Consider the following 13,080-nt stretch of genomic DNA (forward strand, 5'->3'; position numbering starts at 1 on the left):
CTATTAAATGTTCTTGTTGTAGAGTTTTCTGCCTCTGATAAGAACTACAGCAGCCGAAGAATTGAGGTAAGATTAGTTTTAGTGTTACTGACTTAAGGATTAACACCAAAGAACTTTTGTTGTTGGAAAAAAACCCTATCAAAGAACTCAAAACCAAATTTCTCAGCAGTTATTTCTAGGAAAAACGACAATTCACATATAGTTTATAGAGTAGCAAATAATTGCTGGGTAAATTATATCTTGCCTTGTATATTCTTTTTCTAGGGTGTTTCCTGTTCTCTAGATAATGACATGAAGAGCTCTCTTAGACATATTTAAATTTGTCTTCTTAAAACATATCTAGAAATTAGGTCATTCTTATTTCCAGTGGCAGAAAGATTTGCCTAGTTATCTAATATATCAAAGAAGCATTTGGAAAGATCCTTGCAATGCTCTCAACTGTCTAACTCTTCTGTATCCAGGAGCCATTGAGAAAATGCCGAGGTACTATGCCTGGGTAACTTACTGTAAAAGGGGTTTATTGACCCCAAAAATATGGCTGCTCTTAGGGAGATGTTTAAGCACTGGGAGAATCTGTCTTTATTTCCTGTTATTTTTTTTAGAGATGGTAGAAAATCGTCAATAAAACTAGGGGATTATACTGCATCTTGCCTGGTTCTAAAGCTTAATTAAATGTCTGGTGTCAGGGTCCTCTCCTTTTCCTTTCCTCTTAAACACAGGTGGCAACAGAATGACAATGAAACATACAGCTCTCAATTGCCACTCAAGATCCAGCCCACAAATATTCTGCCGCAATTAGGTATTAAATCTGTATCCACAAGGGAAGGACTCAATGAATAGAAGCAGGAATTTAAGAGTTTATAGCTTCATGACCTGAACACTGGACAGTATATATTGGGTTACACTGACCTCTAGAGGTTGATAATAACAAAGACTAGCTTATTTTGAAACTACGTGTAGGGCAAAGGAGAATTAAAAACCATCAGGGTTGCTAACTTTCAAGTAGATAGTGGGCCCATTTAAAGCCACCCTCAACAAAACAGTTCAGCAAAACAATGAGGAGAAGTTGTGTTCTGGATACAAATTCTGAGTTAGTCTGTGATTCATTGTTAAAGTAAATGTTAACAGCAATTTTAAGCTATTCTAAGCGGAAATTAAAAACAAAAACTAAGATCAATTCTTTGGAAAATAAAGAGAAAGAAGGAGAGAAATAAAATGTCTCATCTTATATTTTAATGCTTACATTATAAGGCCCTTCTTTTAATATAGAAACATGAATCTTTATGATAATCTTGGTTTTTAAAAGTATTATTTTACCTTGGTTCTAAAAAACAACAACCCTGGAATGAGCTTTTAGTGTTTGTTTGTTTGTTTTTAACTTGGAGGAAAATAGCTAATTCTTATGTTTAATTTTCTTTTTGCGTTTAGCTTTTAAAATTATCTCAATGATAACTTTGTACTTCCTAAATACAAGGCCTCCCTAAAGAGAATCTTAGAATCTCTGAGGATTACTTTAAACCAGTTAATATGATATGCATATATGTTTCTGTACTCATTAGCTTCTTCTCTCTTTCCTTTTAGTTCCCTCTGCCACCATTGTCATTCTTGCCCACAAGACCTGGTCTTCTTACTATCCCCCCAAATCACAAGTATCAAAAAGAGAGAGAGAAAAATCTTGTATCTTTTGAACCTAAGCCCTCTGAGCCTGTTAGTCGATCCGATGAGTTAAGGCCACCAAACAAGCAACTGGACGCCTTATTCAAGGCGTCTGTGGATCAGACTCTTGGGTCCTCCAATAGCTCTATTTGGTCCAGAAACATGTGCTCTTTTTGGAAGGCTAACCATCACAGACAACACCTGAAGATGGAGGAGAATGGGAAACTGAAGGAAACAGAAGGATGTGACAAAATTCAAACCTCTCACTTTGAAAAAAGGCAGTCTTCGGTATCCTTTGAGAATTTGAAGGAAGGCAACTTTCCTGCAGACAGGGAAGTGGATATGGACTGCCCTGGCAGTGAAATGAGAAAAGCAGAAGAGAACTCTCAATGTCTTTCATCGGGGAAGATAGAGGGTTCCGTAGCCAGAAACTATGAACAAAATTCAGACGTTGGATGTACCATGCCAATCAAGTCCCAAGAAGCCCAGCATTCAGAAACAACTCTAAGCAAGGATAAAGGGACTAGAAATGATAAAGACGATTCAAAAAGCGCTTCAGTGCATAAAGGTGAACTAATTGAACCAAACCATATTTTAGAGGAATTTACTGTACTTAAAAGTGTGTACAGTGTAATTCCTGACAGCCCCATTGAAAGGCTGCTGGAAGATCATAACAACATGGAGACACATACAAAAATATCAATAGCAGAGGCAAGCAAATCAGAAATGAATGGGGTATTGCCTCTTATCCACATCACTTTCCCTGGAGATGAGACTCCCAAGGAACCAGCCGTAGCCAAGCCAAGCCTCCAAAAAAGAAAGGGCGCCCTTCATAACAACAGCTTCAACATACGTGCACACCAAGAAAATGACAGGCGTACGATGAAAACCCATAGAAATAAGTTCGATCCAAAAACCAAGACCAGTAACCGGACACCTCAGAATGTCATGATTTCCATTGATGGTCCCATGAAGCCTACCGTGCATAAAACCAGCATAAAAACTCAAGTTTTCCCTTCTTTGGGGCTTGTTGAGCCCAGACCTCGGCCATCACCCAAGTTTCAAAGGAGAATGCCTCAGACAGAAAAGAAGCAATCAACTTACTGGGCTCTGAAACCTAAAAAGCAAACATTTCCTTGCATCTGTAAAAATCCAGGAATAAAAAAGTCTTTAGCTCCTATCCCTGTTCAACCAATAGAGCCGAGACTAAATTACCTAGATCTTAAGTATAGTGACATGTTCAAAGAAATCAACTCAACTGCTAATGGACCTGGAATCTATGAAATGTTTGGGACCCCAGTTTATTGTCACATGAGAGAGGCTGAACGGCATGAAAACAAATATTACCGAGAGATATGCTCAGCTCCGTCAGGCAGATGTATCAACGGTAAATGTAGATCTTCACACGGTGAGAGGAGCAGCAATAGCAGAACAAGGTTTTCTCAGAAAAGACAACATGCTAAACCCCCAAAGGCGTTGCTTGGAATTAGAAACAGGCACAAAAGTTTAATTTCCAAAGAAAAGGGTTGCGAGGCTGTAGGTAGCAAACTACAAGACACTGAAAATGGTGGTGGAATTTCAGAACCAGAGCGGCAGGTGAAGTCTTTGGGAAATGACTTCCTGTCTTCCAAAGACGAAATTCAGCCCATGAACTTTACTCAGACTCATGAACAGTCCACTGAACAGAACAAATTCCTTCCTGTCTCAGATTTGTCCATTGTTGAAGAAGTCTCTATGGAAGAGTCCACCGATGAAGGAGACATTTCTAACGATCAAATTCTTCCCACAAGCCTCAGAGATCTGCATGAACTTGAAGAGCTACATCACCAGACCCCCCTTTTCCTTTCAGAATACAGCAGGGCAGTGACCAGTGAGAAGAGTTTCAACAAACATGTACCACAAGAAAAGCAGAATCTAGCATCTCTTGGTAAAATAATTGCCAACCAAATCTTGACGAATGATGTAGAGTTTGACAGTTTGACAGATACATCTAAAACACTTATGAATCTCTCTTTCCAAGACACACAAGGAAGTGCATCTTCTCAAACATATCAACATTGGGCATATTCTTTGGATCATGATAGTTTAGCTAATAAGTCAATTACACACCAAACATTTGAAAAAACTTTAAATGATGCAAATTCAATTTCCCAAGAAAATCTCGACTCTATAAAGAACCCAGAATTGACAGATGAACTATTAGGTTGTCTAGCTGAAAAACTACTAGCTCTTGATGAGAAAGATAGCAACGCTTGTCAGATAGTGGCAAATGAAACAGATCCTGAAAACATAAACCTCATCTTCAGTAGGAGAGGAAATACCATGCAAGAGTTGGGTGGAGAGACAACCAAGGTCAAAATACAGGTTGGTATAATTAGAATCAATGATTTAATTGGGGTGGGAAAGGACCCTAGGGATAAACTGGTTCAAATCCCTTATTTTCAAACGAGGAATCAGAAAGTGTAAACAATGAAATAGTTTTGTCCAGGTCTCGTTGGTTGCAAGTTTGGAATCCAGGTCCTCTAACTCTCGGGCTAAAATGTTTTTATTATGCTGCTTTACTTCTGGAATTCTGATAGCCCACACTACAATGGAAAATTTGGGGGTATGTTAATACTATAACAAAACTACTTATTTAAATAGATCAATGTTTTTATACAATGATTAAGCTTTTAATCAACAAATATCAGCAGTGAGATAATTATGGCTAAAGCAGTGCTCTCAGTGGTGTGTGAGCAGAAAGAAATTTATATGATGTGCTGAAGGCCTGGGGCGGGAGCAGGTGTGGGCTAAAAGGGGTCAATGGAGGGGGAAAAAGGGACATCTGTAATACTTTCAACAATAAAAATAAATTTTTTAAATTAATAAAAAACATTTAAAAAAAAGAAATTAACATGGGCCCTGAAGTGGCTCACCATCTAGTTCACACTATACCAGGATCAGGAATAAGTAGTTTAAATAGATGATCAGAATACAAGGTAAATAATTATACCATAACTAGTTATTGAGAACTTACCATGTATGAGTGAGGGCATCATATTGCCTCCTTTATATGCTTCGTAACAGTTCTATGAGATAAATACTAAAGGTACTAGCAAGTCCCCATGTTGCAGATGAGGAAACTGACGTTTATTACCCAGTCAGTCAGTGGTGGGGCCAGGCATTCTGATTCCAGCCTCCCACGTTTAATCACTTAGTCACTGTGGAGATATTCCTTGTCCTGAAAGGCCAGCTCTGCCTTCATGGTGACCTTGGTGTCTGCTGGGAGGTAGATCGGGATTCAGAGAGGCCTTCAAGCTGGGGTAGGAAATGGGGGTATGTGGTGCTGGTGTGACTGAGATGGGTCTACCACTCTGCCATTTCAAACGGAAAAAAAGCTAACAAGCTAATAAATATAATCGTTCAGAGCCCCATCTGGCAGTCCTAGAGTAAAACACTGACTTTCTGTGACCTTTTCTTTTTCACAGAGCCCTTAGCTTTCAATTTGGATAGAGAAATGTGAAAGGGTGGGAAGGAGGAACCCGAATGCCCTTTTGGGGCCACGCACGCTCATTTGGGAGGAAGGTGACCCTGCAGGTTGTCTTGGTCGTGAAGGCCCTTCGCCATCCCTTGGCATCACCACCGTCATTTATTTCTAAGGACTCGTAAAGAGAGCAAAACAAAGCATGGAGTCAGGCTCAACCAACTGGAAAACATGATCTGAATTCTGCAAAGAGATACTTGTTTCCTCCCTTCCAGGGCAGGGCCTCTCACAGCTTACTGTGAATGCAGATCTCTTGGGGATCATGTTAAAATGCAGACACTGATTCAGTGTGTCTGGGGCCTGAGATGCTGCCCGTCTAACAGGCACCCAGGTGATGTTGATACAGCTGTCTGCAGGTTCTCCCTTGAGTATCAGGGGTCAGGGCCATGCATCTTCAGTCTGTGGCACCTGATCTTGACTACTAGATTTGCTTGTTTTGGTTGTGGGTGTGTGCATGAGAGAGTATCTCATCTGTATGTTTGTGTGTAAATGTAAATATGTGTATGCAAGTATATGCTTATGTCAACATGGGTGTGTTTGAGTGTGTATGTTTGTGGAAATAAATGAAGAACAAAGGCTATTTTTTCAGGGCTCACTATAGCAAAGGAGTCGGCCACCATCACTTGCAGTTGGCAACAAGTCAGAAGTAGGCAGAGGAGTGGGAAAGTTTCATAGTGGAAAAAGGGAAGGCTTCAGGTATGACCTGATCGGAGGCTGTTGGCATGGGTTAAGTAGAAGGGGCATCCTATGTAATTAGTTAGGGGTGCATATTTGCCTTTTCCTAGCTAGCTGATCCTAAGTTAGAAGTAAGAAAGCCACCTCTTCTCTCCTCTTAGAGTTTAATGGTGACTTTTCTTTTTATCTCATTCTTCCAGAGGCATAGTAATGGGTTAGGATTATATGACGAGGATAAATTTCTCAATGAAAAGAAGATATTTTCTGAAAATAGTTTAAAGTATGAAGAAGCCATCCTGTGGACCAAGGGTGAGATCCTTGGGAAGGGAGCCTACGGCACAGTAAGTTAAATGGGGAACAAGATGAAACCCCAAACCCCCACTCCTCCTTGACCCCTCCCTCTTCTTTAATACTCTTAGTGAGCCCTCCCCTCCCCACCCCACATCATACTCTTTTATTTAGAACTATTTCAGTTGGGAGTAACAGGAAACCCAAACAAACTGGCTTAGAGAAAAGGCGGTTCACTGCTTTATGTAACTAAAGGATCTCAAGTAGGTCTGGCTCCGGGCAAAGGTGTTTCAGGGGTGAAACAATGTCCTCAGGACCTGGCCTCTCTAATCGCCTTCCAGCTCTCATTCTCAGGTTCCTTGTGCTTGTACAATGGCCATCACATTTCTAGCCTCTCCTTCTCCTAAGTTCAAGTCCAGTGGGAAAGAAATCTCTTTGTTCAGCAGCTCACAGTATGTTACCAGAAGTGGGGAGAATCATTGCTGAGTGGAAGAAACAAAAGATGTTCCTTACATTTTGTGAATTGGAAAAAAGGTCACTTGAAGTCCTAGCAGTATTGATAGTATTTACATAGATTGGTAAAGAGAAGACTGTCCCCCAGATAACGCATGTTACGCTTCTAGCTGGAGACATTTGAGGAATCAGTGAAAAGGTAGGAAGACATGGCAGAGGTGACTGCTGAATTTCCTCAGGGCCTGCCTTCCTCTGTCTCCTTTGAGCTTTATTGCCGGGGCTGACCAGCAGACCCTGAGTGACGGATGAATGATTACTCTGATACACGTTTCTGTGAAAGAGAGGGCTAAGGGACTGCCTGGCTAGAGAAATCAAACCGCCCCATTCACCTGTCTCCTTAGGCTTTTATTGTAACAGCCTGAACTAAGATTAACTTTTAGATACTATAAGTAGGGTAAGCATCCTTGAGAAGACACGTGCATCTGCAGTGTCCTTTAAGCAAGGACGTCTAAAGACTAAGCATAAGGATTCCAGTAAACACCCGGGAGCTTGCACGTACACTTGATTGGAAAGGTCAAGGCAGGGGCGGTTGCCTTCAGCCAACTCACCCTGGAGGTTCCAACCTTTTGGAGTTTGCTCCTTACAGACTTTCCAACCAGGTCCCATGCTTCCCCGCACTTTAGCACTGAAATTGCCCTATTTTAGTTATTACACAAGGAGCTTTCCCAAATCACCATCTCAGTTAGTCATTGTAGATATCTGTGAGGTAAGAACTGTACCTCAGCTTTGTAGATGAGAAAAAACTGAAGTCACAACTGTTAAACAACTTACCCAAGTTACACAGCTGGGGATGGGAGAAGCCAGGATCTAATCAATACAGGCCACTTGTGATATGCACTCACCATGCTGCTCATCCCCATCTTAGCTTCACTGAAACGCTGGTTATATTTAATCATAGGTATTGGTTTGCTTCTAGGTATATTGTGGTCTAACTAGCCAAGGAGAGCTAATAGCTGTAAAACAGGTGGCTTTGGATACCTCTGATAAATTATCTACTGAAAGAGAATACCGGAAACTGCAGGAAGAAGTGGATTTGCTCAAAGCGCTGAAACATGTCAACATTGTGGCCTACTTGGGGACATGCTTGGAAAAAAACACCGTGAGCATTTTCATGGAGTTTGTTCCTGGTGGCTCAATCTCTAGTATTATCAACCGTTTTGGGCCATTGCCTGAGATGGTGTTCTGTAAATACACAGAACAAATTCTGCAAGGTGTTGCTTATCTCCACGAGAACTGCGTGGTGCATCGAGATATCAAAGGAAATAATGTTATGCTCATGCCTACTGGAATAATAAAACTGATCGACTTTGGCTGTGCCAAACGTTTGGCCTGGGCTGGCGTAAATGGCACTCACAGTGACATGCTTAAGTCCATGCATGGGACTCCCTATTGGATGGCCCCAGAGGTCATCAATGAGTCTGGCTATGGGAGGAAGTCGGACATCTGGAGTGTGGGCTGCACTGTGTTTGAGATGGCCACAGGCAAGCCTCCGCTGGCATCCATGGACCGGGTGGCAGCCATGTTCTACATTGGCGCACACCGGGGGCTGATGCCACCCTTACCTGAACACTTCTCAGAAAACGCAGCGGACTTTGTGCGCGTGTGCCTCACCAGGTAAGGAACTGAAGGCAGGAGGAGGAAGATAAATGCCCAGAGATTTCAAGCAGCTCACATTTCCCCTGCAATATACGGCCCATTCGAACCTCCACTCAAATTATGAAATCAAGGAGCGATTTTGTACCAAAAGGAATCATCATTAGTTATTTTGGATGGCTGTGTGCCTTATTGTATTAGAGGAAGAGCCTCCCAGAAGGGGAGAGGTTTTTATTTCTAAATGATTATATCACTTTTTTTCCCAAAGTATTTCATTTCCACCTGGGCTATTCTTAGTGGTTATTTGCTCCAAAACTTATCCAAAGATGCCAGTTTAACCAAAAGAATGCCTTGGAATAGGTCATTGCAGATAACTATTGGCTGGTTCATTCATTCATTGACTGGTTCATTGGCAAAGGCTTTTTGATTTCTTGAGGGGAAAAAACAAAAGCACAGTTGTACTAATTGAGCAACTGTCTCCCTTTACTGTATGCTCTTCCAAGAATGCCCCAAATAGGATCATTTCAATTAATCACCAGCACATATTTAAATGTCTCCTTAACAGCCTTTGTTCTGGATTCCTGTGCCTTGAAATTTTAAAGATAAATGTAATGCTGGTTAAAAGTGCATTAAGCTTTTTTTAAAATTGTAATTTTACTTGTGTATAAATTATACCCTAAACAAACTGAACAAAACCACAATGTGAAAAATAGGACCTACTTTTTAATCATAATAGCTACTGTTTTTTGAACAATTACTTATGTGCCAGACATTGTTTAGCAGCTGTATATACATTATGTATTTCTCCCAACGAGTTAGGCATTACTGTTATTTCCATGTTACTGATGAGGAAAAAGTCTGAGTCACTTGCCTAAGATCACACAGCTGAAAACTGCAGACTGGGCTCAATCCCTCTGTTTGACTGGCAGAGGTTGTACTTTCTTCTTCAAGTTGGCATTTTGAGTCAAGTCGATCTGGTTGGCATGCACATTTTTGGATGTTGCTTCTAATGTGGTTTTCCTCTCTTAGGGACCAGCACGAGCGCCCCTCTGCTGTTCAGCTCCTGAAGCACTCCTTCTTGAAGAGAAGTTACTGACTACGCACCAACGCTTTCTTTCCAGTTCCATTTCAGACCCGGTTGGTTATTGCTTCATTGTGGGGATGATGTTAAAGGACCTTGGTTTTCCTACTGGAAAGTCAATCTAACCCAGTTTAATTAGATCCTACAGTGTCACCACCTGAAAAGTTTGTTACATAGTCTCTCTAAGGTTTGGGCACGATTACTTATGTATATGAGAAAAAATTTTAAAACAATAACAAAATCCCCCCACGTATTCCAGTGTTTACAGTTTTGACTGTCCAGTAACTATAATCTCTATTGCTTATACAATATTTCTTTTTACTTTTGTCCTATTTTAATGTCATTAGTTTAAAATAAATTGTGAAAACAAAACAAAAAATTGTACTTAATTGCTCAGTGGGTAGATACTTATTTAATTTTTACAAGAGACTTGAGAAAGGTGAGAGGTTAAAAGTAGAGACACACTAGGCTGTGTTTATTTTGGGCTACAATCTTGCATGTGATGGGAGCGTCAAGGTTAACAGGAAGAGCTAAAGGCCTTAGTATTTCACTATCAGAGGGCCCCAAACTCCTCTGAAGTCTCCAACTACAAGAAGCGGGTTATACTAAGTGGCCTCATAAACCTCAGACTGCTTTTCCTATAACTTATAGTATGATTTGAGGTCTTCACTTATTTGTAGGGTGAATTAGGTCATTGCCACATGTAGTACTAGCTAAACCTGGCCCACTGGTGGGATAAAGCTAGACTGGATAAGGGGAGAGGATCAGCATGTGTAACTTTCAGGGCACCCTGGTCACTTCACTCCAAGAACATCCCCACTTAGGCCACTCTCCACCTTCACATCCCAAACACTGATAAACCTCACCAAAATGAACAGGGACAAGTTGTCAAAATTCTTACAAACCCTTGTTTTAAGTTGGTGGACTAGGCATATTTGGTAAGGTTTCTATAGCTGGATTTTTTTTTTTTTTAACTGGCTACCATTTCAACATGTCACAACTACAAACTTGAGGTGCATTCTAACACCAGTTGTCAGACTGTTAAAGTCAAGCTGCTGCTTCAGGTTTTGAGAAATACATGTGAAATGAAGTCCAGCTGAGGTAAAACAGGTTTTACTTTGGTCAACATGCTTACATGGGTTTCTGTGAGTATACTTTCCTTCTTTCTCTCCAATTTGTACAGTTCTTTCTCATAGTTGAGAGGAATTTAAGGGATATGTTGTCTCTTATTTTACTTACAAGCATACCTCATTTTATTGAGATTTGCTCTACTGCATTTCACAGATGTTTGGTGTTTTTTTCTCTTTCTCTTTCTTTTCTTTTTTTTTTTTTTAAATTGAAGGCAAGACCCTCCACCAGCAAAAGGTTTGCAACTCACTTTATTGCAGTGCTTTGGAACTGAATCTGTAATCTGAGTTATTCCTGTATTTGTGGATCTACATAACATGAAACATCATTTTGTTTAAGTACGGCTTACATTTAAAATTTTTAGTTGGGATCTTTAGTATGATTTAAAATCTGAGTGGTCTTACCTTATTTTGGAGCAATTATTTACGTTCAAGCCTATTAAACCTTATGGGGAAAGGGCAGGGAGTCAGATGTTTGTACTATGTATACAAATCACAGTAATGGACATGTGTCTTTGGTATTAACAAACTTATCCCTCTTTTATGGATATAGAATTCTGAAGTATTGGAATATTAAACAGACCCTTCAAAACTTTAAAGTTTCGCCCTAGCTGGTCTGGCTTAGTGGATAAAGCGTCAGCCTGTGGACTGAAGGGTCCCAGGTTCGATTCTGGCTAAGGGCATATGTCTGGGTTGCGGGCTCGATCCCCAGTAAGGGGGGTGCAGGAAGCAACCAATGATTCTCTCTCATCATTGATGTTTCTCTCTCTCCTCCCTTCCTCTCTACAATCAAAATATTTATATATATATATATATATAAACTTTAAAGTTTCAATAGGCCAGCCTTGGTCCTAAGAAGAGCTTTCTGTTGGTCAGTTAAGACAGGAGATTGGAATTAGTTCTCATCATTGCCCAAGTGTTTGACACTTAGAGCTTTCTCAGTAGAGTCTGGAAGGAGACTGGGAGTGCAGATATGTGGAGTTGGGAGGGCTAGCATTCATTGAGTTCTTATTAGAAAAACGCACATCATTTACTTCTGGCTGCTGTTTGGATTGGTAGTTAGTAATTCCATTTTATTAAGGAACAGGGCTCAGAGCTACATGATCTTCTCAAGGTCATCCACTGGCAGGTGGGTGTTGGGACTGCCACCCAGACTTGTCTGACTTTGGAGCGCTTTCCCTGCTGCCTCCCAGATGCATGGTTTAAAAATAAAATCAGTCACATCGTTAAATTTTACTCAAACAAAACTTCACTGGGATGCTGATAAATCCACCAGTCCTGTTAGTGGTTTTGATTACATTAATGGTGTGAAAAGCTTTTCACTTGGCAGTATTGTCTTCCCCTCTGACCACCTCCATTTTTACCAAGCACAATGCCCATTTTCACATTCAGAGGTGCATTTCATTATGGGGTGAATCTTCCTGCATGCTCTGGGCCCCAAGCTCAACCAAAGGAAATGTAACTGCCCAAGTAAACTTCTAAAAGCAGTTCCAGTTCTATGGCCTTTGTGGCCATTTCTCAGTGGCTGAATTAGGAGTTGCCATAGTGGGAAAGAGTGATCTTGAGAGTATGGGACTGGGAACATGCTGTATTCCACTCAACCGCTCTACTGATTCTCCTGCATGACCACTACACCAGCCCTGGGACTTCCAGTGTAATGAGTTGTTCTGAGATGAAAAACCCACTCAATCAGCTCAATGAGCAGCCATAAGCCTCCATCACCTACTGGTTTGTCTTTATTCCTCATACTTGCTGCACTTGTGTTAATTCAAAGCAGCTACATGATGTAGAAACTTGCATTTAAAAAGGCTTTCCAGCTGATACGTGAACTTGAAACCACCCAGTGTTGGTAGTCTACATCTTCACTGGTTCTCAACAAAGTTAAGTCTTTGTGAATGGCATCAGTCTGAGGTGGGAACAGCAGACACTCAGAGCAAAAGCTCTATTAGACTGTCCTATTGCCATGGCTGCCAAACTTGTGAAAAACCACGGCTGAAGTCATCCCTAAAGCAGTTGCTACTACAGGTTATGACTTCAAAGATTAAAAAAACTGAGTTCAGGCATATGTCTAGACATTTATATGGTTTAAATAAGCCTCTTAATTTCATGGCAAAATGATAAAAACCCTAACTAGTGAGGTTCTCCACTGCTTTGAGAGGTGATGTTGCAGGGAGGGAATAGGCCGATCCATATAGTAGTTAAAACAAAACTGCACAATTTTAAAAAATGATATTGAAAACAGTAGAGGACCAATGAGGGAAGAAACAATGGAGTAGGATGAATCACTAAATGGAATTACTAAGTCTGGTTAACTGGAATTACTGACTTTATAACATTTCTAAATAAAACTCATGTAATTTATTATAAGCCAATGATAACACCTTATTGGTGTTATCAACACAAGATGAAGACAAATCTCTTAATGTGATTTCAAAACATTTCAATTTGGGCTTCAAATGCATTTTGGAGGAAGTGGCTTTTCTACCCTAGTTCTTTATTATTAAAGCCATGCAAGGCTTCCATTTCTTTCAGGTGGAAGGTGCAGGAAATCAGTGGAGATGGGAGGGTGCGGGAGGGGGTTGAAGAGCAGCAATATTAAAGTAGTTTAATTAGATTTTTATGGT

General features: G+C 40.6%; 1 protein-coding gene across 1 annotated transcript in view; it reads left to right on the top strand.

Annotated features, from left to right (window-relative positions):
- MAP3K19 (mitogen-activated protein kinase kinase kinase 19) overlaps positions 1-9,344 on the top strand; it is a 44,551-nt gene extending 35,207 nt beyond the window's left edge. Inside the window, exons 7-11 of the mRNA XM_059704889.1 lie at positions 23-66; positions 1,582-4,020; positions 6,055-6,195; positions 7,572-8,269; positions 9,278-9,344. Of these exons, the coding sequence (XP_059560872.1) occupies positions 23-66; positions 1,582-4,020; positions 6,055-6,195; positions 7,572-8,269; positions 9,278-9,344 (3,389 nt within the window). The remainder of the gene's footprint in view (positions 1-22; positions 67-1,581; positions 4,021-6,054; positions 6,196-7,571; positions 8,270-9,277) is intronic.
- The last annotated feature ends 3,736 nt before the right edge of the window (positions 9,345-13,080 follow it).

Source organism: Myotis daubentonii, chromosome 7 (assembly GCF_963259705.1).
Source record: "Myotis daubentonii chromosome 7, mMyoDau2.1, whole genome shotgun sequence".
Classification (NCBI taxonomy): domain Eukaryota; kingdom Metazoa; phylum Chordata; class Mammalia; order Chiroptera; family Vespertilionidae; genus Myotis; species Myotis daubentonii.